We start from the raw sequence: 27,067 nt of genomic DNA, 5'->3' as shown, positions 1-27,067 counted from the left end.
AGCGAGAAGGGTGCCAATCGGGATCTTACGTGGAATGCCCGCGCACTTGAAAATTAGCTACATTTGTCAAATACCTACGCGGAATTATCCAATGCTTAGTTACGCGGATTTGCGTCCGATGATTTGTGTCGTTCAGTAATTGTCAAGTGGCTATGTATTGTTCAGTGTCCTCAGCATCAGACCTCATTTGAATACAAGGAGGCCATATTGAATTAAGAAAATTAAACATTTAAAAGGCTAAAAAATTCCAGGAATATTTCTTTCAACGACTTTCAAATAAAATTAAGACTTTTAACTATAAACGAGTTTAGAATTTACTTTGGCGATGTAAAAAAAGTTTCGTGGAAAAGACCTTTTGACTTTTCATTGAAGTAGGCTAGACTAGCTAGATAGAAAAAGAACTTTTATATAAAAACATTGAAAATATAATAAGCAGGTTCTTGTGACCACAAAAGAGTACATTTTTTTATTTTGAAAATCCCATGAATATTTTATTTTTCAGGGCTTTTCCACATTGGATGTCTTATGTAGCTATGCTGCGAAGATGGGTTAGCTAAGCTGTGAAACTATATGCGAGGACGATGCGCAGCTCAAGTATGAATTGTATCGACTGTAGAGAAGCCATCCATAGCACGCATCTTTATACCATATAAAAACATAGCTGAGTCCATTTCCATTAGTGCTAAGCTATCATATGTATCAATGAATATGATTGGTGGAAGCCAAATGCATCCACAGCAATGTAGCATAGCACATCTTTGGTGCAAAAGCACCCTTAACATAATATTTATTTGTGTCAATCAAGATAATTATGTTTAAGAATTAATATCAACTGTATTTTATTTATGAGGAGAAACAAAAACAAATATTTCTATAGTTAACATAAATTTTATTTCAAATACATTTATTAATATTATATTTCTAAAATCTATCTATTATATACAGAAAATACAATATTTCTACTATTTACTAAACTCCGCTACATCTAAAATAGGTACTAGGCAATATTATTTATTAAGTAGATACTTAGGTATTGAATAATTATACATACTTATAGCTATCTAACACCAAATTAGTAACGTTAGGTACGTAATTTTATACAGTACCCTTAGTATGAGTTTGCTTTACGTTTAAAGTAATCGAAACTAGAGCGCGTTCGGCGTTCTGATTGGCCAGCTCGAATAAACCAACCAATCAGACCACCGAACGCGCTCTCGTTTCGATTACTTTAAATAAACGTAAAGCAAACTTGTACTAAGGGTACAGAACAATATGTTCCGTTCATTTATTTCTAGACATTTCAACATTTTAGACATCACAACTATTTAGACTTACATAAAAAGTTAAAAAGTAATTTGGATTTATTTGAAAATTCATTTCAATACCCTGTTAAAAGGGGCGGCCTGGGTCGGTCGGTGACGCAAACAAAATCGTATTTACGTTAAATGTTTTTATTTTTATTGTGGTGTATTTCAGGCAATTCAATGTTATGTGAAAATATTGATTTGTTACTGTGTACTTCTTACAATATCCTCATTTTAGTCTTCTGAATACATACAACAATAATCCCTAAAAAACGAAATTGTTGTCTTATGAGTAGTTTTATTTAATTAATGCTTCAAGAAACCGTAAACTTGGCAGTAAACAGTTTTTAAAAATATCGAAAGTGGAAAATCTCACTGTCAAAAAAAGCGGCAAATTTTAATAATATTTGAATATAAGGCTTTTTAGACCACTAATTTATTAATCCTTGCTCTAAAAAAAAAACAACATGTCATAGACAAACTAACATACCCAGTGGAAGTACGTACGATTTTGTTTTCATTCACAGTGTTTGCCTACGTGCGAGCGATTTCACTGGTGTTGACATTGTTGCGAGGTATATTCGTGGGCCTGTTTATGTAGACGGTAGGGTTGTCGTGCGGGGGTCGCTGGAGGCGCCCCGGCGCCGGCGGGGGTGGGGGCTGCCTACCCTGCTCTATTCTGATCGGCTGTGGCTGGGCTACGATGTCCTGCCGAGGCGCCATCGCTGGAAATCGATTGATGAACTAGTTAGTAGAGGAAAAAATAAATAAAGATTGATGGAAATGTTTTCTAAGCCTTAATTAACTGTTAGAACACGGGATTATTGTAGCTTTCCAAGTAATGGGTGACAATGAAGAATTTATTTTGAGTTCTGAGTAAGATATATTTGTATTATAATGTAGCTGAAACTCTGTTTACTCGTGTTATCGATTCGCGTATGATACATGATAATTTTATCCGATAAGACGGCTCGTCCTTGCGTGAATGTTACATCTATTCTCTTAGAAAATAAGCGAAGTGAATAACATCCCGTGTTATTTATTTGAACATTGTTGTTTTGATGACAGTCTCCCTCCGTTCTCTAGGTTTTATTTAATGATGCTTTGAATGGTTTTTGTTATACTTATTGATTTGGTTTTCAAAATAAACAGTAACTAAAAGATTTCAGAAATATTTCTTAATGTACACCTAAATCAAATTACGCGGATATAGTAATCTATTAAATATACTATACCAAAAAGACGCTTTTGTTTTTTCCTTGGTATTTCTATTTTTTTTTTCTGTATGATAGGTACATAATTGGTTTACAAGTAGACACTTGTAATACATAATATGTAGACATCACAATCATATCGCGCCATTGTCTTATCACGCCAATGATTGTGGCTGTATTATTTAATACATACATTATGTGGTTATTTCTTTACAAATAGGATAAGAATGAAGTAGAAAACTTTAGCAGATGTATTGCAACATCACACCTTTTATCCCCAGAGAGGAAGGCAGAGGTGCACATTACGGCACGTAATGCCGCTATACAATGTACACTAATGAACAACTTTTCACCATTTGTGTTATAAGTCCCATGTAATGGGGGGTGAGCCTATTGCCTTTAGCAGATGTACTAATTCCAAAATAGACAATAACTAACTTTTTTTTGTTACTCCTTAATAAACACTGTATTATTTGTCTCTAGCTTGATGTAACAGACAGAACATAAACATCATGTGATTCGGTACTCACCTATTTATTATTTATAAATGCAGATTATTTAATTAATATTCTTTGTTTAGGTCAAATTATAATTTCAGACACGTAATTAAGTAAAAAAAAACACGACGCACAATTTTCACACAAAAAAGCAATAATTTGAAATGTTAATTTGTAAAGTAAAAGGTGGTTTGTGGGGTCTCCCGCTGCGTGGGATGTTATTGTGAAAACATGTTACTTCGCATAAAACACTATCTTTCTGATATGTTATCTCAAGTGATATTTATCACAGCAGGCTGTAAATAATTCTGGTACTTTATCATTCGTAATAAAGACTTTCAATAACTTTATAACCCGGAGATACCTATTTAAAATACAATAAATGACAATAAACGAAGTTAAGACGTTTCGTATTTTTAATAACATGGCGGGAAGGATGCTTTTATTTTTATTAATAACAATTGAAGAATTTGGTATTGAGTGAATAAGGTTTTGAGTAGGTAAATGTATTCATTTGTATTACATACGTTTTAGTATAGAACATGAGGAGGATTCTTCACATTTTGTATTCTAATCGAGAGCAAAAGACGATAGACCGTTAGACGATTAACCCTTTATCACAACTATAGAGAATATGCATGATTTTTTCGATCTATTCACACGATTGCTCCTCCTTATTTAGTGTAGATATATATTTTTTTATTTCTAACCGCGCGCTATGTATTTAAGTGGGCGGAAAAGGGTTAATTGTATTTGTAAGGGGTAGATGTTTAAAAATAATCATTAATAAAAGCTTGAAATAAAGAGTTCAATAAGTAGAGGCATAAAGTACAAGATTTTTATAGATTTTTCAAAATTTTTATAAATTTCCCAAAAAAGCATTGTAACTGAATACAATATACGAGTAGAGCATAATTATGATCGTTTTGCTACTTTCCCTTATTTTTTATTAATTGCAAATAGCCTTGGTTCCAAAATACTTATGTCTACTGACAAAAAAATAATCCTGTCTCTGAAGCTGTCAAATGTCACGCTTTTGACAGTAACAATATGACTGTCAAATTGTGAATTGTCATTGTCAATCCAATTTGACGTTTATTCAATGTGGTGAACTTCGCTTCGCATGGTTCTCGATATTTCTTATTTATTCTAGAAATCGTCCGGCGGCAGGTGATTCATTTCGTTGAATAAAAGCGATTGTGATTTGTGTTTATCGTCAGTGTTGAAACAAACGTGAATCTAGTAAGATATTGTTGGCCGAAGTGAGATTGAACGCGCGTGTGTGATAACAGATTTGGTCAAAATGAGTTCAAATAATCATCCAAATGGGATTACATTTCCTAGTCCCGCTGCTAGTCAAGCGAGTGGGATGGTGCCGGCGCCTGCAATGCTGACTTATCCGACTGACGAAGTTGCTGGTGGTCTTCACAGTGATCCCTTAAGTCCTCAGGACTCGAGCTCACGAGGCTCTGCGCAGAAACGACCACCACGGAACTTGCAGGTAACTAACTCTCTTCACTAAAATTGTAAAATAAGTCATCACTCATCATTTTTCATTTAATTGCATCATTTTCAGATATAACTACAATACATAGATGTTTCTACAATACTCTTGTATTTTGATTTTGGTGACTGAAATAATATAGCCAATATCTGTCTAGGTACTTAATGTGTGTCTCCACTCATGTTTTGTTTATAAACAGTTCACATTTATCTTGATTTTAGTATGTTCTGATATTCATTCATAAAATACTAGGCTAAGTTAATAGTTAGAAATCGAAAGAGGTTGGTTATGTTATGATGTGTAATTTTACTTAGTACATTTTATTGATGTGTATGTTATTGTGTTTCCAGGGTCTGCTGAAGTTTGCTATGGAGGCCACACAAGCTGAAGATGCTCCCGGCAACAAGGATCTAGCGCCAATGGATGAACAGGTGTGTAGCTATTGTTATTTAATAAATTTTTAGTGACTGTTTTTACCTTTAACACCTACTTCTATAAGTATGGTACTGTGTAGGCCATTAGTGGCTTAATAATTTATGTATTTAGACTTTATAGTACACAATTCTATTAAATAGTGGTATGTAAAGCTAACTTAATGCCATATGAATGACTAAAGGTTATTTTTTTAAAAATTACTGGCAATGTTCAAAATTATACATCCAAATGATGCATCCCAAGATTACTACCCTTAGTATGAGTTTGTGTTTTTACCCTAAGTGGGCAGACCAATCAGGACGACGAACACACTCTCGTTTCGATTACTTTAAATGTAAACTCGTACTAAGGGTACAGCACCAGGATCTTAGAACCTATAATCATTGAGTTTGACATTGCAGTTACAATTTTATAGCTGACAGCAGTTTTTTATGTTCTAATATTTGGCTATTAATTTGCCTTAGACTAACCAAGGAAACTGATAACAAAATTCATTTATAGAGTACACAATTTACCCCTAATATTCCTCCTTATTACAGAGGCGTAAATTCCTTGAGGAGGCCATAAAGAGTTTGACGGTGAACATAGCAGAGGTGCTAGATAATTCCATCAAAGTCCTGACTAACTCGGAGAAGATTAACAGCATACAGGAGGGAGACTCCTTGCCTGATGAGGTGAAGAACTCCTTCACCGTCTTATTGGACCATGTTGATGATCTGGATGTGGCTAATGGTAGGTGGTTTTTTTCATAAAAAGATCTTTTTTTTCTTTCTGTTCATAACAATGTACACCCACTTTTTACAATTTACTAATTAAGAGGTGGTGATGGCCTATTGCCATATACTGGGCACATTTCCAGATTCCGTGCTACTATTGATAAATTTTCGATAAACCGAAAAAAGCCCAGCAATACTTGGTCCAATCCGCGAATCAAACCCGAGACCCCATGTTCGATGATGATGATAATTATGATATTTCTAGTACATATTTCCAAAAAGCGAAATAATAATTACACTTTTTCTTGAGACCTCTCTGTCAACAGTTATAAATTATACCAGTAATTTTGAAGTCAGAGACCTATTTATTTCTCTAGAAGATTGCAACACTTATCATAATTATTACATGTTAATTAAGTATGATTGCATCAAGCTAAGTTTTTATGTGAATTTATAAAAAGAGTAGGCTGCGCGACGTCGCCGCGTCTGCGCACGCTGTTTATGATGAAGAGTACCTTTGTGACTCGAAACTAGTAGAGCTTTTCTCCATTAATGATACGTGAGTAAACCGTGATTTAAATAAGTTAATTTATAAATATTGAATTTTAAAATTACAGATTTCTTCAAAATGGGTGGGTTTGCAATGTTCCCAATATGCTACGGCAGTCAGAATGAGGAGTTGAGGACTCGTGCGAGCTCCGTGCTGGGCACGATTTGCCAGAACAATGAGTTCTGCCAGAAGAGGGCGCTGGAGTGCGGACTACTGCACGTACTTCTCAACTTGGTGCAGAAGGAACAGGGGGCTGCACTTGCCAAGTGTTTGTACGCAATTTCATGTAAGTTGATGTTGATATGTTTTTAAAATTGAGAGTTTTCTGCTACTACTTAAGTTTTAAACATAGTTTCAAGGTTTATCAGAATTTAGTAATAGTTATCAAGTCTTCCTCCTTACAACTTTCATCTCCTTTGGTAATAGATTACTAAACCAATTATATTAGAGATAGATTACTAATATTATAAAGCTGAAGAGTTTGTTTTGTTTCAATGCGCTAATCTCCGGAACTACTAGTCCGATTTGAATAATTATTAATTTTTGTGTTGAATAGTGCATTTATCGAGGAAGGCATAGGCATCATGTTATGACCAATAGCAGCCAAGCAGAGCGGGTGAAACCGCGCGGAAGTAGCTAGCATGATATATTTCGTGTTAGTCCTGTTGTTATTTAAGTTTCAATAATTTTCACCAATTAAATCGTCACATCATCATATTCTCCAACTCCAATAGCTGAACTGTGGCAATTAATGATAACCTATTGCTTCCAGGTATGTCTCGTGGTTACGAGCCGGCCTGCCACGAGCTGATCACGCAGGGAGGCTGCCCTGTGCTCGTGGAACTGCTCAGCTCCTCCGACTTGGCTGCCAAGACCAAGGCAGCGTTCCTCATCAGATACTTTGGACAGTACTATGCTGATGCTAGACGTAAGTATTTTTTTTAAGTATTTTTCAATTTTCGTGTTTAGTTTGTCGTCTTGCAGTGATGCTGTGTTTTGGTATGTGGATAACACAAAGTATGTGGATAACGCAAACGCAAAGAAACGTGTTCCGTACGTAAATCAATCCTGCGCCACTCAGCAATAGGTTGCTATTTCTTCTGAGACTAAGCTATGTAGTTGTACAAGAAGAGCTATCTGTAGCACTCATCCACAGCACGCATCTTTCCATATGAAAACACAAAGCTTACCGGAGTCCGTTTCTACCAGTGCTATGCTATGTGTACCAATGAAAATGTGGTGGTGCAATGGCTGGTGGAAGCCAAACGCGTCCACAGCAATCTAGCATAGCACATCTCTGGTGCAAAGCACCCTAACTCACTTAAACTCAAGATATGCATCTTAACATATTTCTCACATGACTCTCAACATTTCCAGGGCAACTAATAAGACACAACATCGTAAAGGTGATAACATCACAACTGCAAGCTGGTCGGGATGAGAGCTCGGAGCACCTGCTCAGCATACTCCAAGTCCTGATCAGTTCCAAGGATCCCAACACCTTGAGACTCTGCAGGGACCCGAAGTACAACCTCAAGAAGATTCTAGAAGATTACCTGAACTTGCCCGAGTTGAGGGATGATAGGTTTGTGGAAGAAAAGCAGTATTGTACGGAAATATTGGGTACTGTCTTTGGAAACCGATCTCCAGTTGAGGAGCCAGCCAGATAAGTAGGTTGCGTACTTAAGTCATTCATCTTCATTGTATGTTTACCCAAAGAACTTTGTTTAATGGACTGTATCTACAAACTGTAACTTAATTAACGCACACAGTCTTAGGGGGTCATTGTACTCATCATTATGAACAACTTTTACTATGGCACCAACTCCAAAATCGCAAAATTCAAATCAACTGTTTCATACATTTCGACAAGTCACATGACCAAAAATGTATGGATCAACTGATTTGAATGGTGCCATAGTAAAAGTTGTTCATAATGATGAGTGCAATGACCCCCTAAGACAGTGTGTGTTAATTAAGTTACAGGTTATCAATTTATCTATCTGTAGATTTGCTTACTGTAACATACAATTTGCGTGTAATGCATGGTTGATGCAGTGACTGGCTGCAGTGCATCGTGTTGTGAGTTCGTTTCTAGCTCGGTACAACGACTTGTGTGATCCACATATTGTTGTTTCCAGTCTGACTGTGATGTATATGTAAATTTGTATGTTTGTATTGTACACGCACCTACAATGCAAGGGAAAATCCTAATGTGGGTTTTAAAATAATAAATTTCATACAGTGTGTGTCAATATTCAATTTTCTGTATGTAAATCTACAAATAGATGAGTTTAATAAAACTGACTATACATTAAGCAGGTTTTTACTAAGGGACTCGTACCCTTAGTACGAGTTTGCATTCTATCTCCGTCGGCTGGTCCCAGTTTTAGTTTCTATAAGTACATGCTTGTAAATTATTTTTGCGGGTTCAATCACCATACTCAGAGTCATTTAATGGTTACTAAACACAATTAGTTAAGGATACAAAATCGTTACTAAGGAATAGTTATTCATGTCCCTGAGACGCGCTGGACTTCAGTATTCCGGTGTTTTCATGATTATATCTACTATAGATCCTGACTTACAGGAGTTGCAGCGGAATGGGAGGTTGATGAAAAGGAGTTTGAGTAATCATTAAATGTCTCTGAAAACGGCAGACAATGTTGTATATAATTTTGTTTGATTGTGTATTTTGTTGTAATTGAGTGGATTTTGTAGATTTTGCTTTAGTTTAGGTGTAATTTAATGTCTGCGGCTATTATTTAGATTTATGTGATTGCCACTAGTCTAGATTTATTTAATTTTGTAATGTTACAAAATTATTTTCCTGTTTTATTTGTATATTTTGTACAATATTTGATCTGTCTGTTTTAGTCTCTGTAATAGTGTTATTATTACACGCACATATCTTAATGGTTTCCATAAATGCGCCTGTTTCAGTTAAGCGCCCACTGGCCCACATCGTACACATTCCGTATGACGTCATCGGTACGCATCGCATGTAGGCATTACTGATGTTGCGGTCCGTACGATGCGGATCAGTGGACGCAGTTGTATGAGTTTCTATACAAGACAAACTAAAATCCGTTGCGTACGATGCGTGCGATGCGTACGATGCGGGCCTGTGGACGCTTACCTTTAACCATCATCATATAAGTGCCAGATAAACTTATGTAACAGATAGTGCATACAAATTACGTTCTTAATTCAAAGTTATCTGATACATAGCGGCTATCCAGACATTGTGAAACAAGTTATGTTCTATCGAATAATCTGTGTTCTTTAAATTGCATTTATTAAGTACCTGAGTTCTTATTGTCAGTTGTCATTTATGTAATATGTAGCGATTGTACGAGTAGATTCGATTCAATGTAGACAAGACTTGTAACCTCCTTTGTAATACTATTTATACCAGTAACCATTTAATCATTATAATCTCACTACCAATTATATAACTTCATATCGTATTATAACATATACTTAATATAATAATGGGAATTAAACGTAGTTATGTATCAACTAATAAAAGTTAACCTTTCGTATGCCGTATATAAGATAACATGGTAGATATCCCACCCACTCGCACGAAGCGCTTCGCTTCAAGCTACCTTGTGCGAACTGCTAAGGAGTGGAATTTTTTGCCGGAGTCTGTTTCCTGATGGGTATAACCTGGGTATCTTCAAAGCCCGAGTGAATAGGTTGCTTATAGGCAGACGTGCTCCATCGTAGGCCGCATCATCACTTACCATCAGGCGAGATAGCGGCCAAACGTCAACCCATCAAATGTAAAAAAAAAACAATAGAAAATACATTGTGTCTCGCGTAGATCTGCGTTCCGGCACACGACGGGTTAAATTACGTTTGCGCTAATGCGCGAAACAATAATAAATACGTGTGCATTGACCGATTTTTCGGAAAATAAATTCACATTTTACACAATATTTTATCTTTGAAAAGATTAATTTGAATTATACATTGGAAAATTTTGATGAAATATTTCGAAAAATCGACCAAGTACATGATTGTACTATGTGTTAAGCACATAAGTTTTTTATATGCCTGACTTATTCGCTTATACATTATGTAACAAAGACTTATAAGTATGTAGTATCTATGTATATGAATAAAGTTTATACGTTTAGTAAACTATTAGTTTGTTTTACTGATCACCAATCTTAAGTCAAAGTCAAAATTATTTATTTCAAATAGACCGAGAAGGCACTTTTGAACTTCAAAGCAAATAATACAACATTAAAAAAAAAACAAGATGTCTGTCTGTCGGTCAGTCCTCTATTGAAGCAAAGTGTAGAATCCTTTGGAGAAGAACGAGCAAGAAACTCCATAGTTCTATGACAGTTCACTAGGAACCAGGGCTTGCCTTAAAGACATCATCACACATTCACTTTGAGGGTGCTTCTCCACCAGAGATGTGCAAGTAATGCTACGAAGATATAATAACTAAGCTGTGAAACTATGAGACCGTTTCCACTGATACTAAGCTATGTAGCTGTGCGATGAAGATGCGCAGCTCGAGTATGCGATGTATCGATAGTAGGGAAACCATCTATAACACAGATCCATAGCACGCATCTTTCCATATAAAAACAGTTTAGCTGAGTCCGTTTCGACCAGTGTAAAGCTATGTGTACCAAGGAATATGATTGCTGGAAAGTAACATATATACTCAAGTCAAATAATAAAATGGCTTAAAACAAAACAACAATATAATGTAAAAATAGCTTTATTTATCGCTTAGGTGTGCTAGTAACTTAGTTGACGAACTTAACACTGTCAGCTTCCTCACTGCTGTCACTCTCAGAGGAGTTACTGTCCTCACTGTCGCCACTGTCCTCACCAGATGCAGGAGGGACGATAGCGTCGCTGTCCCAGTCGAAGTCGATACCAGTGACCTCTGTGAACCAGTCGTGGTACCAACCGGGGCGGACGAAACCTGGAAAAGAGAATGAGTTGAGAACGGATGCTACTTTATCGTATAATATCATGAAAAGGTTTTAGCTAAAAAATAATTATAACGTCGTAGCCCTCTAGTGTTTCCGGAGCTGCGGACTACCTAGTGGGTTACCGTGAGCTCCGGCTGGAAAAGCAGTGGTTTTAGTCAGTAAGAGTCTGACTTTCTAGCCTAGTCCAAGGCGGTAGAAGTCATTGGATAATTTTCCACCCTTAAAAATCCCCCCCACTGTTACACATCCCCGTAAAAACATTTTTATTGATTGAAACATAGGATAAATGGAACCTTGGTCTATAGTGGAGGTGCCCCACAGTTCAGCAATGATCTGATACGAATTGTTCATCTGGACTCTGCATGAATTAGAAGGTACAAATAGCTCACCTGACGGGAACGGGCTGTTGCATCCAGCAGTGGATCCGAAGCTCACGATACCGACTTGTGTGCGCTTGCCGTCAGCGTCCTCAATGGTCAGTGGGCCACCGCTGTCACCCTGGTGAGGAAACAAAAAGTTATTAAAATTGTATTCATGGCCTTGGACATCATCATCATCATCATCAGCCGGAAGATGTCCTCTGTTGAAGAAAGGCTTCCCTCTTAGTCCAACTGCGGACTGGAAGACGTAAAGTGGGTAGACCTCTCACTAGGTGGACGGACGATGTCGTCAGAGTCGTGGGGAGCCAGTGGATGCAGGTGGCGGCTTGTCGTTTTACGTGGAGGACTAAGGGGGAGGCCTTTAACTTAATTAGTTCTCCTGAGGAGTTATTAACAAGGCACCTCTAGGTAAGTGGAGTGATGGTATCCTGGCTGACAGTGGTTGGACGCGAAAAGCTGATTCCTATCGTTAACGATTATATTCCAATAGCTTCAACTTAGCTAAAGCTTCCTTTGAATCAAAGAAGGTCGTACCTGGCAGGAAGCTTGAGAAGGATGGTCATAAGATCCGGAGCAGATGGTCTCGTCCTTGATGACTTGGCTAGTGGGGTACCAGGAGAGGCAGTCCTCGTTGGACACTCCTCGCTGCCAAGTCCACAGCAGGATTTCGGAGGCAGCACCACCTGGAGACATTTAGAGGTGTTGATAAACTTCGTAGGTATAAATAAGTACCTAGTATTTTTAATGGGACATGCTCGCCACAACCTTCTATACCGCTGCAGCTCTTGTAAGCCAGGATCTACAGTAGATACAACCATGAAAACGGCAGTACACTGAAGTCCGGTGCATCCCATCCCATCTTGGATCCCGCAACGAAATAAATCAGTAGATATTATTAGAGGAGAAGAAAAGTACGTAGTATTTGATTTTTTCCGCCATGGATCCTAATTTTGACTTTCAATATGTTGGGAAGAATACTGACCGTTCCACAGATCGTCGGTACGTCCGAAGCCGCTGACAATCATTCTGACTCCAGCGTAGTTGATGGCCTTCTGCGCCCTGCTCATCAGACGGGAAGGCTGCACGTTGGCTGTGGACATAAAAACACGATATAGATTTTTACCAAAATCATTTGCAGAAGGTGACATAGACCACTGTCTATTGTAGTAACTGCAAAGGCTTAGGCAGTGTTTTTAAATGAGAAGAAATGTGTATCAAATCAAATCATTATAACGCGTCCATAGTGCACAGTGTAGTCTACAATTTTAATACAGTAATATGTCCCAACTGTGGGCCGTTTTGGGCACTGCTAAAGTAATCTTGCCTGAAACTGGTGTTATTTGGGACTTGAGTCGGAGTAAGTTGAGAAGTTGCTTCTTTAGGTAGCTCAACAGCAGTTACCTAATCTGATTTAAAATGATTGTTACTTTTTTTTTGACAAGATCGCTAAATCGACTACAATGGCAATGGGTAACTTTTAGCTTAAATTTATCAGTACTGGAAACATAAAGCACATCGATGCGAAGCAAATTTATCAGTACTGGGAAAGCACACCGAAGCGAAGCAATGAATCCTAGGGTAATAAACGAGGAGGGATAGGAATAGTAAGTTTCCACTTCCTCCCATTGTTATAAAAAAAACAAGAAACTTGTCTTACCGGAGTAGGGGATGTAGTGGTCAAGTCCAAGCAGGGCCAGGTCGGCGGTTTGGACTCCAGCCCTGATTTCATCATAGTCGGGGTGGATGTGCTTGTGGGTGGACTCCACCAGGATCTCCGGGCGCGTCAGGTTGGTCACACCGAAACGAACCACGAAGGAGATACGGCTGTGGAAAAGAAGATTTTAAGTGTCGTCTGTTGTGATTGGTGATAAATGGTAGGTGATAATTATTGGAAACCAGAAAAGAAATAAGCCCTCAATGTTAATAACGTTCTATGGTGGTGCTGTTTGCGATTTTGGAGTCAATTTGTAGAGTATTTGCATGAACTTGATATAATTGAAATTCACAAGTAAGTAAGGTAAGTAAGTTTGGTTTTCCCTTTGGTTAATTGGTATATTGGACTTGGAGTGCAGAATACTGAAAGTTTTATAGATACCCGTCTATTTCATATTATTTCACATCACATCAACCATTACCACTTATAGGCTTATAAGTAGCCACTGCTGATCACAAGCGGGTGTCTTAAACCTCCGGGCTACCACGACACGTTGTAAAATATACATTATCCTAAAGATGCTTGTAATTTTCTCCAAATCCAAATTATATTGTTTGTTATTTCGAAACTTATCAGGGATTAGTCATGTAATCTGTTTTGTTCAATGACTTTAGATAGCCCTAATTAGTAATTACCCATTGCTTAGGGCTTTAGGTATCTACATACTGGTTCTTAGAGGTATCTAATTGGTCCAAATGATACCTATGACGTTGCTCAAAATCCAATTAATTTGATAATCCTGTCTGCCTATTTTTCGCTATCTGTTATTAAGATATGATTAGAAACAAACAAGAATCTGAAACTTTCCATATTCAAACTAAAATTACATGTATCTTTAATATTTTTATTTTATTTTGAACAGACTTTAGAGATTTTTTTAAAGACTAGAAAATTGTCCAATTACTTCTCCGGCTTTGCGTGAGCCGAGAGGGAGTGTCAGACTCTTACTGACAAAATACCACGCTGAGGCGTGAGGAGATTCGTTCCCTTAAACGCCCCGTCTCCTCTTTAAACTGCTTCTCAAAAGGAGGAGGCAGCATCCCAGTCCTCACCCCGCACCATGGCCTGAACCACTAACGGACGCGAGAGGTCGCCAGAGATAGATTGAAAAAGTACAATAAGAGTATACTCACTTAGCCAAGCAGTGAGCAGCAGTCAGGACCCACTCGTGGTGGATGAGAGTGCAGCCACAGGAGCTGACGGCTCCGACGGGGCTCACCATGCGCAGACTGCCCTGGTAGGGGATCTGACCCTCCTCGGCAGGCCAGCCCTGCACGATCCTCGAGCCTGATGGTTCAGCTGATGGTGATAGGAAAAATGTATTTTAAAACTGCTACAATAAAGTTGCAAGTCGACTGGAGTCGTTGATTAAGATAGTATTTGGGAGAGGTTTTTTAGATTTTGATTTGCTAACTGTCGGCCGTTTCAATAATCTATAGGTCTTCAGTAATCAAGGCTAGTAGATAGAGTCTTTATATGGTGAAGCTTGTATATTATGTCAGATCTACAGATCTTGATAAGTATTGACTGATGGAAAGTGTTGAACTTTTATTGTGTTTATTTAGTTTGTATTGTAATTGTACTCAAATGACTAGAAGCCCATATTAATGTTATCTCCGGCAATACTAGTCAGCTTGTAATTAATTTTTATTACAAACAAATTACGTTATTCCCCAATAATTTATGATGCGCTTATAACACTCAATAAATATAAAATAATGTTTTTATGAGCGTAGTCAGTCACAAAATGTACGTAGCTTCGATGTGCAATGCTACGAGCACTCGCTACGGTAAGGCTACGGCAATGCTACGGTAGTACTACGGCAATGCTACGGCATCGCTACGGCGATGCTATGGTATGCTACGGTAGTGCTACGGCAATGCTACGGTAGTGCTACGGCAATGCTACGGCATCGCTACGGAAACGTATAGCTACCATTTCTCCATTGATCTAACTTATAATAAATGTGAAAGTTTATGAGTAGGGTAAGCGTAGTGTTTAATAATCTCATATCCAGTCTTGAAGTCCATAATAATCATTATATGTGTCACTTCGAATCATGAGTTGACATAAATGATATAATTAATTAGGTACTTAATAAATTAATGGAACATAATATCTTTGTTTATTCATCCTGATTATAGTATCATTAAAGGATTACTAATCAATGCGTACACGGCGCGTGTGCAATGTTGTAATCTACAGATTTTTTATTTTTAGTATAGTATTTTGAGCTTTAGGTGTTTTTATATGTCGCATAGATATGTTTAAAACAGGGATTTGGCCAAATCTCTAAGGTTTGATCAAACCACGGAGGATTTCTAAATAACAACACGATTTTAACTATAATGACACGACTTTATACACGGTGTAACAAAAAGGGGGTATACATATCAAGTGCACGGTTTCTAGATAACATAACAAACGATATGGGAAGGGTTTTTTAAACTCATGTTTTCATGGAACGAAGTTATGATTTTTTCTAATTCATAAAATTCCAGAAACCGAAACATCAAAATTAGGTGGATACGGTACTAGGCGATCAGATTTACAGAAGAAATGTTTCGTAATCGTAATATTAGCGAGTGAGCCCTGTAGTGTTGTGATACGTTTGTATGATTTAAAATCAAGAATCATGCTTGGTACTTGGCGCGTTGGAAACTTTGTATAGAGATTCTATTCAACCTGTATTCTTCAGTGCTTCTTGATGTATATAGGTATTTTGTTACACGCTGTATATCAACACTATAACAACACGATAAAATCATGTTATGTATTTTGACATCCTCCGTAGTTTGATCAACTCAGAGATTTGGCCAAATCCCTGTTTTTATCATATTCCTGCGACATAATACTTGAACTTGTATGTGTGACTCACCATCTCTCAAGTCTTCGATGATGGCTGGATCAGCATTCAGCACGGCAGCCTGCAAACATGATAGCCATATTTATTTCCTGATTTGTAAATTGTACTTCAACAGTTGCGTGACCATTTTGGCACCTACGAACCACGATTCTCTATTTTTCGGGTATTAAGTATTTACTAAAGAAGGTATATTCTATATTTCTATCGTAATGTACAACCACGACGCGTGAATATCTTTTTTTGGGTTAAATACTAAAGAAGCTTTATGCTATCCTTATCTATAAATCACGTGATAATCCGAGATTAAAATGCTTCAATCGAAAATAATGGAATTGGATAGTTAATTATAACACATGTATTTTTTTTTCTGTCTCTGACAGCATTAATCTCTTTACTGCCAGTTATAAGATACAATTTTATTGTCACCCTGAACTCTGACTACTGAATCACGGTGCTTTTCCATCAGACAAGTGCTATGAAACTTAACTGAGAGGATGTAATAGCTAAGCTGTGAAACTATGTGACTGTTTCCATTGATACTAAGTTATGTAGGGTGTGAGAACGATGTACAGCTCAAGTATGCGATGTTTCGATAGTGGGGAAATCATCGGCAGATATGTATCCATAGCACATATTCAAAGCACGCAGCCATAGCACGCATCCATAGCACTCATCATTCATATGAAAAACATATCTTAGTTGAACCCGTTTCCACCAGTGATAGGCACAGCATCGTGGCATAGCTAATCTCTGGTGAAAAGCCTTAAGGGCACTGGGTACAGGTAGACCAGATAATTATGAATTAAGACCCTACTATCGATACATCAAATACTCGAGCTGTGCATCTTTCTCGCACAGCTACATAGCTTAGTATCAGTGGAAACGGTCACAATTTCGCAATTACATCTTCGTAGCATAGCTATATAGCACATCTCTGGTGAAAAAGCACCCTCACACACGTCTAACAGGTACTTATGAAGGTTACCGGGGCTCCGGCTCAAAGCAATAGAAGGAACGGGGTGATTTTTAGTCAGTAAGAGTCTGACACTCCCTTTCGCGTCACTTAAGGCAGGAGAAGTTATTGGATGACTTTCACCCCTCAAAAATTTCGCATTTCGTAACTGCCGCACTCAGAGACATTTAATGATTACTTAAACTATTCCTTAGTCACGATTTTGTATCGAAAACAATTGCTAAAGACTGGGTTAAGTAACCATTAAATGACTGAGTGTCGCAGTAAGTATCATAAAATAACTTACCGAAGCATAGCCGGCTACGAGCAGCAAACCCAACAGGTACGTGGCCGCCATCTTAAGCGTACACCTAACGAATGTCCAACTGCAGTGTATTTACTTAGTAATTAATGTAAATTATCATTTGCTATCGAACATTAGAATTAAATGATAATACAACACGATTATCTCGGCTTACGATACGCTATCAACATCATTAATTAGGATTTGATATTGTCTGTAGATTTCATATCGACATTTCATGTTAAAAGGAAATAGGGTATAAGCGACAAAAATAAAATGTTCAGGAAAGCCGTTTAAACTCGTCAGTCGTCGAAAGAATACTAGGAAAATATTTTTTTTTATGCTAGGGGATAAATGCTAAAAATGTCATCGTAGAGCCATGAGAGTAAGCGCATTCGAAAGAGCGGAAAATTTTACGTAGGGTAGCATAATAAACTCATTTTTGACCAAAATGTCGCTTATACCCTATTTAATTTTTACAGTCGATATGGGTAAACAACAAAAGTAGGGTGAGCAAATCGTCTGTAGGATTATTTATTTATTGATAAAGCTCTTTATTTCTTTTGTAATGAAACAATGAACAATATCTATGTGATCGTGTTGTAAGACCGATTGCCAAGAAAAAGATGGTGCAAATCTAACTAACTACTTATTTTTCCAAATTAGGAGTTAATAGTTACATAATGAATACAGAGAGCCATGCTTCGGCACGAATGGGCCGGCTCGACCGGAGTGATACCACGGCCTCACCGAAAATCGACGTGAAACAACGCTTGCGTTATGTGAGTGAGGTTACCGGAGGCCCAATTCTTCCCTTCCCAATCCCCGATTCCCCAACAACCCTAACAAACCACAAAAGGCCGGTAACGTACTTGTAACGCCTCTGGTGTTTCAAGTGTCCATGGGCGGCGGCGATTGCGTACCATCAGGTGATACGTCAGCTCGTTTACATAAAAAAAGAAAACATGTAACATTCGAAGCTACACTTTGGCCCGAGCACCTAGCTCCAATGACGAACAGACTGACAGACTATTGTTTATTGCTTTATTTGTCAACATTTCAAAATTACCTATTTATGGTTTAATTGGAATAAATGATTTGACTTTGACTTTGACAACATTTGGGACCAACCAAACGGAGCCACTAGCTTGTATTTCTTTTCGTTTCTTGTTAAATATGTTTTGTGTATGAAACGTATGTCATATAAAAGGCAATCTAATGTATTCGTTTTACAACAAAGTACTGTAATTTTAAAGGCTTCCTTATTGAGAGTTATTTAAAATTAAAAAAAAATAAAAAAAGAACCGCTAGTGGCTTTATTTTTTGGGCCCAAGTATATCTAGCTTGTAAAATAAAACAAAATTTAAACTTTAAAATAGTTTTATTACATATCACATTTTTACTAGCATTTAATTGACAACACGGACTTTCTGGCTCTCTTCACTGCTGGCCCTCAGCGGAGGAACTGTCCTCCGGAGAGGGAGTGGGCTGGTCCTCACCAGATACGGGAGGGACTAGAGCATCGCTGTCCCAGTCGAAGTCGATACCAGTGACCTCTGTGAACCAGTCGTGGTAGTAACCGGGGCGCACGTAACCTGGAAAAGAAAAGAGGATATTAGCTTTAACACCTTTATTATTTCTAACTTTAACCGACTTCAAAAAGCAGGTTTTCAGTTTGACCTGTTTGTATGTTTGTGTGCGATTATCACGCGTTAGGCTGAACCATTTTAAAAAAAAAGCAAACCGTGTGTGGTAAACTTCCACAAATACCTAAACTCGATTTAATATGTCCGAATACTCAAACGCTACTCAATTTTAAGACGCTCTCAAAACTAGTTCTGTCCCTATCAATTCTTTATAAAATGACAGAGATAGCACGATTTTTAAGTACAACTTAAAATTGAGTAGCGTTTCAGTATTCGGGTATTAGAGTTCCACTTCTGTGTCCCAATATGTTCTACCAAGTATTTGTAAAATAAAATTTTATTGAATACTAGCTACTTCCGTGCGGTTTCACCCGTTCTGCTCAGCTCCTATTGGTCATAGCGTGATGTTTTATAGCCTATAACCTTCCTCGATAAATGCACTATCCAACACAAAAAGAATTATTAAATTCGGACCAGTAGTTCCAGAGATTAGCGCGTTCAAACAAACAAACAAACAAACAAACAAACAATCAAACAGTATTAGTATAGTATAGATACCTGCTGGGAACGGGCTGTTGCATCCAGCAACGGATACGAAGCTGACGATACCGACTTGTGTGCGCTTGCCGTCAGCGTCCTCGATGGTCAGCGGGCCACCGCTGTCACCCTGTTGGTCAGCAAGAAGTTTTAAGCAAAAAGTGTGTATAAAGGCTTGTTCAGATATGCAGAAACCGCGCGTTCACGAATCGCGCGGTTTGAAACCGCAAAATTGTGATGCTATTCAGACACCGGCTTATTTTTCGGTTATTATTCGATTTTGTGCGGGGAAAACATCAGTTTGAAAATGGAGGTCGAGAACTCACGACTTGTGACGTGCTAACCGCGCGGTATCCTCAACGCAACTGAACGCGAAGTAAAGACTCCATAGTAATAGAAACGCGCGGGAGCAGCGCGATTTTATTTCTTGGCAGTTGGGTTGCCATAACCGCGCGGCTTAATTAACTGCGCGGTTATGTCTGAACGATTATTAATAATTCATACAAATAAGACTCGCGCGATTTCCATGCGATTCTGAAATCGCGCGGTTCCCGCCGTGTCTGAACCAGCTCTAAGGTTGACATTTTTTATTATTTTTCAAGTAGTCCAAAGTTTACTGATTACTGATGAACTTGTATGTTTGTAACCGCACCCACGATACAGAAAAAAACGCAAAACGGCAACGTAAAACAAAGTATTAAATAGTTTAATAGCTAAAGAAAATTACAAATGCGTTATTTGTAATTTTCTTTTATAATATTGATAATTTCTTGTCACAATCTATCCATTTACGCATTTCTCTTATCAGCCTATAAGTGGCCACTGCCGACCAAAGGCCTCTTCTCACACGGAGAAGGTTTGAGCATTAATCACCACCCTTGTTCATTGCGGGTTGGTTTCCTCACGATATTTTCCTTCACCGTTTGTCAGTGGTGTCTTAATAGTCTTAGAAAGTACATATAACTCGGAAAAAGTCACATTGGTACTTGCCCATGGTAGGTTTAAACCTCCGGATCACCACGATATCATCACCAATCTATCTATTTACACATATTAAAATAATAAAGTCTCGTTGGCCGAGTGGTTGCAAGCGCGACTGCCGGACAAGGGGTCTCGGGTACGATTCCCGGGTCGGGCAAAGTATTACTGGGCGTTTTTCGGTTTTTCGTAAATTTCTCAGTGGTAGCACGGAGTCTGGAATTGTGTCCAGTATATGGCAATAGACTCACCACCTATTACATGGGACTTACAACATAAATTGTGAAAAGTGAGTGTACACAGTGGCATTACGTGCCATAATGTGCACCTCTGCCAACACCTTCAGGGATTAAAGGCGTGTCGATATGTATGTGGTTCTTTACCTGGCAAGCAGACTGTGAGGGGTTGTCGTAGGAGGCGACGCAGATGGTCTCATCTTGTATGACGGTCGAGGTGGGATACCAGGACTTGCACTCCGCGTTGGAGATACCGCGCTGGTGCACCCACAGGAGAATCTCTGATGTTGCTCCACCTGTGACAAGTTAGGAGATTTAAATTAAATTTATGAGACTATTAGAGAAATGTTTACAAAAAAGTATTAAAAAATTGTTATTAATAATTTTTATACATAGGTCGAGATTTGTTATTTTTCTGTTTTTTTATGCTTTTAATAATATTTTTTTCTTATTTATTTATTTACCATACTAGTTGATTACATTTTTAAATATTTAATTAGATGAAAAAAAAACATTTCAAAATATAAAAATCAGTAACCCACCAGTAACGGGATAAATCCATGCTACCGGCGGTCAGGGCTAAAGAGAGAGGAATTTCCGGACAATACGCGCCGTGTCCAGAAGTACTGCCTTCTGCATCAGGCTCTTGATCCAACCACCTAAAGTTAGCCTACTCAGGTGTTTGTCGAGGCTTTTGGCTATGAGGCCATTGGCAGATATTAATAATGTATTCTTTTTATGATACCCATCACGAAATAGACTAATTATTAACTAAAAATCACAGTTTACTCACGTATATTAATGGAGAAAAGCTCTACTAGTTTCGAGACACAGAGAGACTGACTGACTGTAGGCTGCGCGACGTGTCGCCGCGTTTGTGCCATTAATATTCGTGAGTAATCATTGATTTTTAGTTAATATTCTTACTTTATTTATATGATGTGGCAAAAAAATTTTTTCTATTTTTTTGCGTCAATATTTTGGAAACTGGTAAAGGATATATTACTGACCGTTCCACAAGTCGTCGGTACGTCCAAATCCGCTGACAATCATACGCACTCCGGAGTAGTCGGTGGCTTTCTGGGCACTGCTCATCAGACGCGAGGGCTGGATGGTGGCTGGAGAAGTAAGAAAAAAGACACAACTATTATATTATGTGAATTGCTTTTATAATGTAGGGAAATCACAATGAAGTTTTCTTTCGTTTTCCATGCTCATGACTATTCCTGCATACTGTTTTTAACAGTAATATTTCTGTGGGCCCCTAGTATGGCTTGAAACTATTCGAGTCACGGTTACATGAGTAACTCGTACCTTATACTTTATGCAAAATATCTCAATAATACTTGATATAAAACAAAAGTCTCCAAAAAAAATATATTAATTTAGTGTTTAGTTTGTCTTTTTACAAATATTTGGTTATCCTAGCGGGTTTTATCCAATATGTTTTCTGTAATGAGATTACCGATAAATCTGATAATATAATTTTCCCGAATATTAGGCTTAAGATTTTTTTAAGGGGAGAAAACCATCCAATTTCTTCTCCCACCCTGACTAAAAACCACACCATTCCTACTCCTACTTTTCGAGCCGGAGCCCCGGTAAACTCGCTAGGTAGTCTGCAGCTCCGGATTCCAAGAAAATGTCCGAGAAACATAACCATCATTAACTCAACCAAAGATGAAAAAAATCAAGAAAAGAATACTTTTCTAGACTAGGTTAGTATTTTAATCTTTAGTATTATCTCCTAGTGAATGAACTATGTATGTGATTAATTATTTATCTACAAAAATATTCAGTTTATCTATTGACGTAGTTTATAATTAGGCTGCATGACGCTTGGCAAAGCTTCTTACTGTGTGAGCGATAACAGTACCCTTAGTATTTGCTTTAAGTGAATTGGTTTTGGTTGGTATTCGAGCCGGCCAATTAGAGCGCCGAGCGCGCTTTCGTTTTGACTACTTTACGTAAAGCAAACTCATACTAAGGGTACAAACAATAAGAAGATATCGAAAAAATTTAATTCGCGCTCTATTTTATCTGTTTTTCTTTTGAAAAAAATGATATTTTCACTGTTTCTTTGATTATTATTAAATTATTATTGGAAATTGGTTGAAATTGATCCAAAAACAACTTTTTGATCCAATTTTTTTTTAAACATATGTATATGTACCTAATGTAGTTTTCAAGCTCACTGTAATATTCTAATCTAAAGACACAGATAAGTAATAAATGGAGTAATCCATACTAAAGATATGATGAGATAGGCATTGGAAAGCCCAGCATTAAGGATTTTTCATCAAATGATAATTTATAAGTTAATTTGTTTAATATATTTTTACTTTAGTTGTTTTTTAATAGATTTTATAAATTTTATAAAAATATTGTATAGCAATTATGGCAAAACAAATTGTGACTTACATTTTTCACTTCTCTGAAAATACCATCTGCATTTGCGTTCATATGTATAATGTTACCTATACTAACATGTTTATACAAATAAAGAAGGATGCAAATCCTGGCCCCAATTTCCAATTTTGGAACTTACTAAGATTTGGAACTTGGCGCCATAGTAACTTTTATTCAGCTTAAAATGACCTATCCAATGATGCAACATACATTTGACATTGGAAGTGGGACCCATAGGAATTCTGGCATCCTCCTTTATCTTTTATCTTTATTTTTATCCAGAATTTCTTTGATAAACATCAAATTCTTACCGGAGTAGGGGATGTGGTGGTCAAGTCCCACGATGGCCAGGTCAGCGGTCTGGACTCCAGCCCTGATCTCATCATACTCAGGGTGGATGTACTTGTGGGTGGACTCCACGATCAGTTCTGGACGGGTGACGTTGATCACACCGAATCGGACGACGAATGTGATGCGGCTGGTGGGGAAGAAGTAAAATTTATCATATCTCATTTCTGGGTCGCTTTAGAATTTAGTAGTGAATGCGTTTTTTACATTACGTAATCCCATGTCATGTTAAATTTAGTGGAACACGGTAGGGCAACTATTATTATCATAATTCTCTATATTAGGGAGATGATTACATCCTCCTTTTTCTTGTTTTTTAACGGGGCAAAATCATCCAATATATTCTCCCGCCTTGGGCGAGGCGAGTGGTAGTGTCAGACCTTTTGCTGACTGTTCCTACGCCGTTTCAAACCGGAGCCTCGGTAACCCCGCTAGGTAGGGCGCAGCTCCGGTACCTAATAGGTAGGTATTATTTTTTGACAGGCTAAAACAGCAAATTGGCTTATGATATGATAACAGATATCAATCATATTTAACAATATCAATAAACAATTTATATTTTATCTGATTTACGCGTAAAACTAATAAATCAAAATTAAAACAATAATATTTTTCACCATCGTATTTTTTTTTTAACCCACATTAGTATTTTCTCCTGTGTCATGGGTGCGTTTACAAACATACAATTTCACATGCACATGACACCCAGACCCGAAACAACAATTTGTGGATCACACAAAGAGTTGCTCCGTGCGGGGATCTAACCCTCTACACATTGCACGGCAGCCAGTTGCCCAGCTACCGCGCCAACCGTGCAGTCAAGCACGGTACAAGGTTTGTACCACGGTAATATTGTAACCTTTTTTTTTTTTCAGGGGGGAGAATCATCCAATGACTTCTTTCGCCAGGGCAAAGCGAGAGGGAGTGTCAGACTCTTACTGACTAAAAACCACCCCGTTCCTTCTCCTGCTTATCGAGCCGGAGCCCCGGTAAACCCGCTAGGTAGTCCGCAGCTCCGGAATATTGTAACCTAGTGAATACTTACTTGGCCAGGCAGTGAGCAGCAGTGAGGACCCATTTATGATGCATGAGGGAGCAGCCACAGGAGAAGACCGCTCCATCCGGAGCCACCATCCGCAAGCTGCCCTGGTAGGGGATCTGACCCGCGACCGCTGGCTGGCCAGCCACTATCCTCGATGATGATGGGAGAGCTGGAAACCAAAATTAAGATTGAAAAGAACAACATTTTATTGGTAACTTCACGCCTTTCATCCCTGAAGGGGTATGCAGAGGTACGTTATGGCACGTAATGCCACCGTACAATGTACACCCCACTTTTCACAATTTTATTTATGTTGTAGGTAAGTCCCATGGTAATAGGTGGTGAAACTGAAAACAGCCCAGCGGACCTGGGAATCGAACCCGATACCCCTTGCCGCCGGGCAAGGCTTGCAGCCACTGTCTTCGAGCGAGAGGCTAAGAAATTATAATTCTCTAAATCCTATGTTCAACGCTGAAAACCAAAATAAAACAAATGACTCGTCAATTACGTCAGACCAAAAATTACAAAGACAGAAATATATCTTGTTCTCTCTCTCTCTCTCTCTCTCTCTTTCTCATATTGGTAGCATTGAATCTTGTAGGGAACTCACCATCTCTCACGTCCTCGATGATGGCCGGTTCAGCAGGCTGGATCTCCGTACCCTGAAATAAAGAAGAGTTAAGATGAGATAACCGTCTACGTCATGCATGAGAAGCGTCTTAAACCAAGGTCTTGAAGGCCACCACGTCATTGTTGTTGTGGCAGACAGTTCATATAAACATTTTTTTTTTGAAAAATCCAGTATAAACTAGAAGACAGATCACCTGTTGGTAAGCAATCCCCGCCGCCCATGAACACTTAAAACACCAGAGGCGTTACAAGTGCGTTGCCGGCCTTTTAGGAGGTTAGAAATTTAAGGGTTGTTGGGGAATCGGGGATTGCGAAGATTGGGAAGTGGGGAATTGGGCCTCCGGTAACCTCACTCACACAACGAAACAAAACGCAAGCGTTGTTTCACGTCAGTTTTCTGTGAAGCCGTGGTATCACTCCGGTCGAGCGGGCCCACACTTCCCCCACTTAAAATATAATTTTCTATATAATGGCTATATGTATTTACGTTGTATAATTAGTTTATTTAGTTCCTGACTTACCTGGACGAAGCCTAAAACGAAGATCAGACCCAATATATAAGCAGCGGCCATGTTTCCAGTATGCCAGCCTTTGCAAACCTATCTCAAAGTATCAACTACTTAAATATAAGTACTACCATACTATCTAGCGGGGTACCGCGATGATACCGTGCTGGGATTTTCAATAAGATTAAGATAAAAAAATAATTAATTTGGATTTTATTTATTTCATATAACTACAACGTTATTCACGCGGGTTGCCTATCTTAGATCGATAAGGTATATATTAATCTGGATGTATTTATTTGATGAATCATGATTACTGCTAATGAGTTAAATCATCCATTGAGGCGAGAGGGAGTATCACTCTTGGGTGCTTTTCCTCGGAGCTGCGGACTACCTAGCGGGTTTACCAGGGCTCCGGTCCGAAAAGTAGGAGTAGGAACGGGGTAGTTTTTAGGCAGTAAGAATCTGACATTCCCTCTCACCTCGACCAAGGCGGAAGAAGACATTGGATGATTTGCCCCCTCCAAAAAAAGGTGCTTTTCCGCCAAAGATGTGCTATGTAGCTATGCTACGAAGATGTAATAGCTAAGCTGTAAAACTGTGACCGTTTCCACTGATACTAAGCTATGTAGGTGTGTGAGGAAGATGCGCAGCTCGCTCGAGCGATGGAAAGCCATCCATAGCACACACCAACAGCACATATGGATTTCCACATGTGCATGTGAACTTGTATGTTTGTAAACGCACTCCCGACACAGGAGAAAATCCTAGTATGGACAACGTTTGTAAAAAAAGTTTTATAACTTTATCTATTTCCTTATTATGTTATCAAGCACGTACGAAACATCCTCTCACATCGGCTTTACCCACCTCGACAAAGTAACACATTGAATTAACTGTGTTTTCCCAATCAGTTATCTATTCTATGTCCTTTTGTACTATTTCTACGTATATTCTTGTATTATCAATTTATGTCTAATTAATTAGCTTTTAACAGAGATACAGAACACTATAAGTTGTTATTACCCGTGGTTTACTTCGCCGCTTAGCTTTGTAGCTTGACATCTTTAGTCAATAGCCTTCTTCGATAAAATGGACTTCCCAACACAACAATATTTTTTTCATTCGAACCAGTAGCTGCAGAGACGTACACATTCAAACAAACAAAAAAAAAAAAAAACTAACCAACTTCTGTTTTCCAAGAAAAAAATTGCTTCTAGATTTCACTGATATACATTCTAGCTGAAATTCGTGCCTTATGTGCTTGATGTACAACTTGATGAAAGATAAAACATAATTATATCTTCTAAAATAAAATTAATAAATAAATGAAT

General features: G+C 38.1%; 2 protein-coding genes, 1 long non-coding RNA gene and 1 pseudogene across 3 annotated transcripts; 1 reads left to right on the top strand and 3 right to left on the bottom strand.

The window, feature by feature from the left end:
• Positions 1-876: 876 nt before the first annotated feature.
• Positions 877-3,912, bottom strand: LOC118275182 (uncharacterized). The gene is made up of 2 exons (XR_004783546.2): positions 3,049-3,912; positions 877-2,029 (listed from the first exon to the last, which is right to left on the bottom strand). It is a non-coding gene; the product is annotated as an uncharacterized LOC118275182 (long non-coding RNA).
• Positions 3,913-4,094: 182 nt separating this feature from the next.
• On the top strand, positions 4,095-10,372 carry LOC118275040 (hsp70-binding protein 1). Its single transcript, XM_035592883.2, has 6 exons — positions 4,095-4,516; positions 4,870-4,950; positions 5,494-5,686; positions 6,288-6,506; positions 6,993-7,148; positions 7,598-10,372. The coding sequence occupies exons 1-6, from the start codon at positions 4,319-4,321 to the stop codon at positions 7,888-7,890; spliced, it is 1,140 nt and encodes a 379-aa protein (XP_035448776.1). The 5' UTR covers positions 4,095-4,318; the 3' UTR covers positions 7,891-10,372.
• Positions 10,373-10,948: 576 nt separating this feature from the next.
• On the bottom strand, positions 10,949-17,556 carry LOC118275039 (collagenase). The gene is made up of 8 exons (XM_035592882.2): positions 17,405-17,556; positions 16,158-16,206; positions 14,412-14,577; positions 13,222-13,388; positions 12,547-12,654; positions 12,099-12,247; positions 11,574-11,682; positions 10,949-11,174 (listed from the first exon to the last, which is right to left on the bottom strand). The coding sequence occupies exons 1-8, from the start codon at positions 17,453-17,455 to the stop codon at positions 10,993-10,995; spliced, it is 981 nt and encodes a 326-aa protein (XP_035448775.2). The 5' UTR covers positions 17,456-17,556; the 3' UTR covers positions 10,949-10,992.
• Positions 17,557-18,763: 1,207 nt separating this feature from the next.
• On the bottom strand, positions 18,764-25,902 carry LOC118275037 (collagenase-like; annotated as a pseudogene).
• Positions 25,903-27,067: the final 1,165 nt, after the last annotated feature.

This window comes from Spodoptera frugiperda, chromosome 11 (assembly GCF_023101765.2).
Source record: "Spodoptera frugiperda isolate SF20-4 chromosome 11, AGI-APGP_CSIRO_Sfru_2.0, whole genome shotgun sequence".
Taxonomy (NCBI): domain Eukaryota; kingdom Metazoa; phylum Arthropoda; class Insecta; order Lepidoptera; family Noctuidae; genus Spodoptera; species Spodoptera frugiperda.
Note: the sequence above shows the minus strand (reverse complement) of the source record. Positions and strands in the feature narration are given on the sequence as shown.

What these genes read in the sequence shown, in the direction of transcription:
- LOC118275039 (XM_035592882.2), bottom strand. Translation starts at nt 17,455, where the DNA reads ATGGCGGCCACGTACCTGTTGGGTTTGCTGCTCGTAGCCGGCTATGCT. An exon ending in CTTCTCAAGCTTCCTGCCAG is followed by an intron (nt 11,683 to 12,098) that starts GTACGACCTTCT and finishes TTTCCTCACCAG; the next exon opens with GGTGACAGCGGTGGCCCACT. An exon ending in CAACAGCCCGTTCCCGTCAG is followed by an intron (nt 11,175 to 11,573) that starts GTGAGCTATTTG and finishes TCTCTTTTCCAG; the next exon opens with GTTTCGTCCGCCCCGGTTGG.
- LOC118275040 (XM_035592883.2), top strand. Translation starts at nt 4,319, where the DNA reads ATGAGTTCAAATAATCATCCAAATGGGATTACATTTCCTAGTCCCGCT. An exon ending in TAGCGCCAATGGATGAACAG is followed by an intron (nt 4,951 to 5,493) that starts GTGTGTAGCTAT and finishes TCCTTATTACAG; the next exon opens with AGGCGTAAATTCCTTGAGGA. An exon ending in GTACTATGCTGATGCTAGAC is followed by an intron (nt 7,149 to 7,597) that starts GTAAGTATTTTT and finishes CAACATTTCCAG; the next exon opens with GGCAACTAATAAGACACAAC.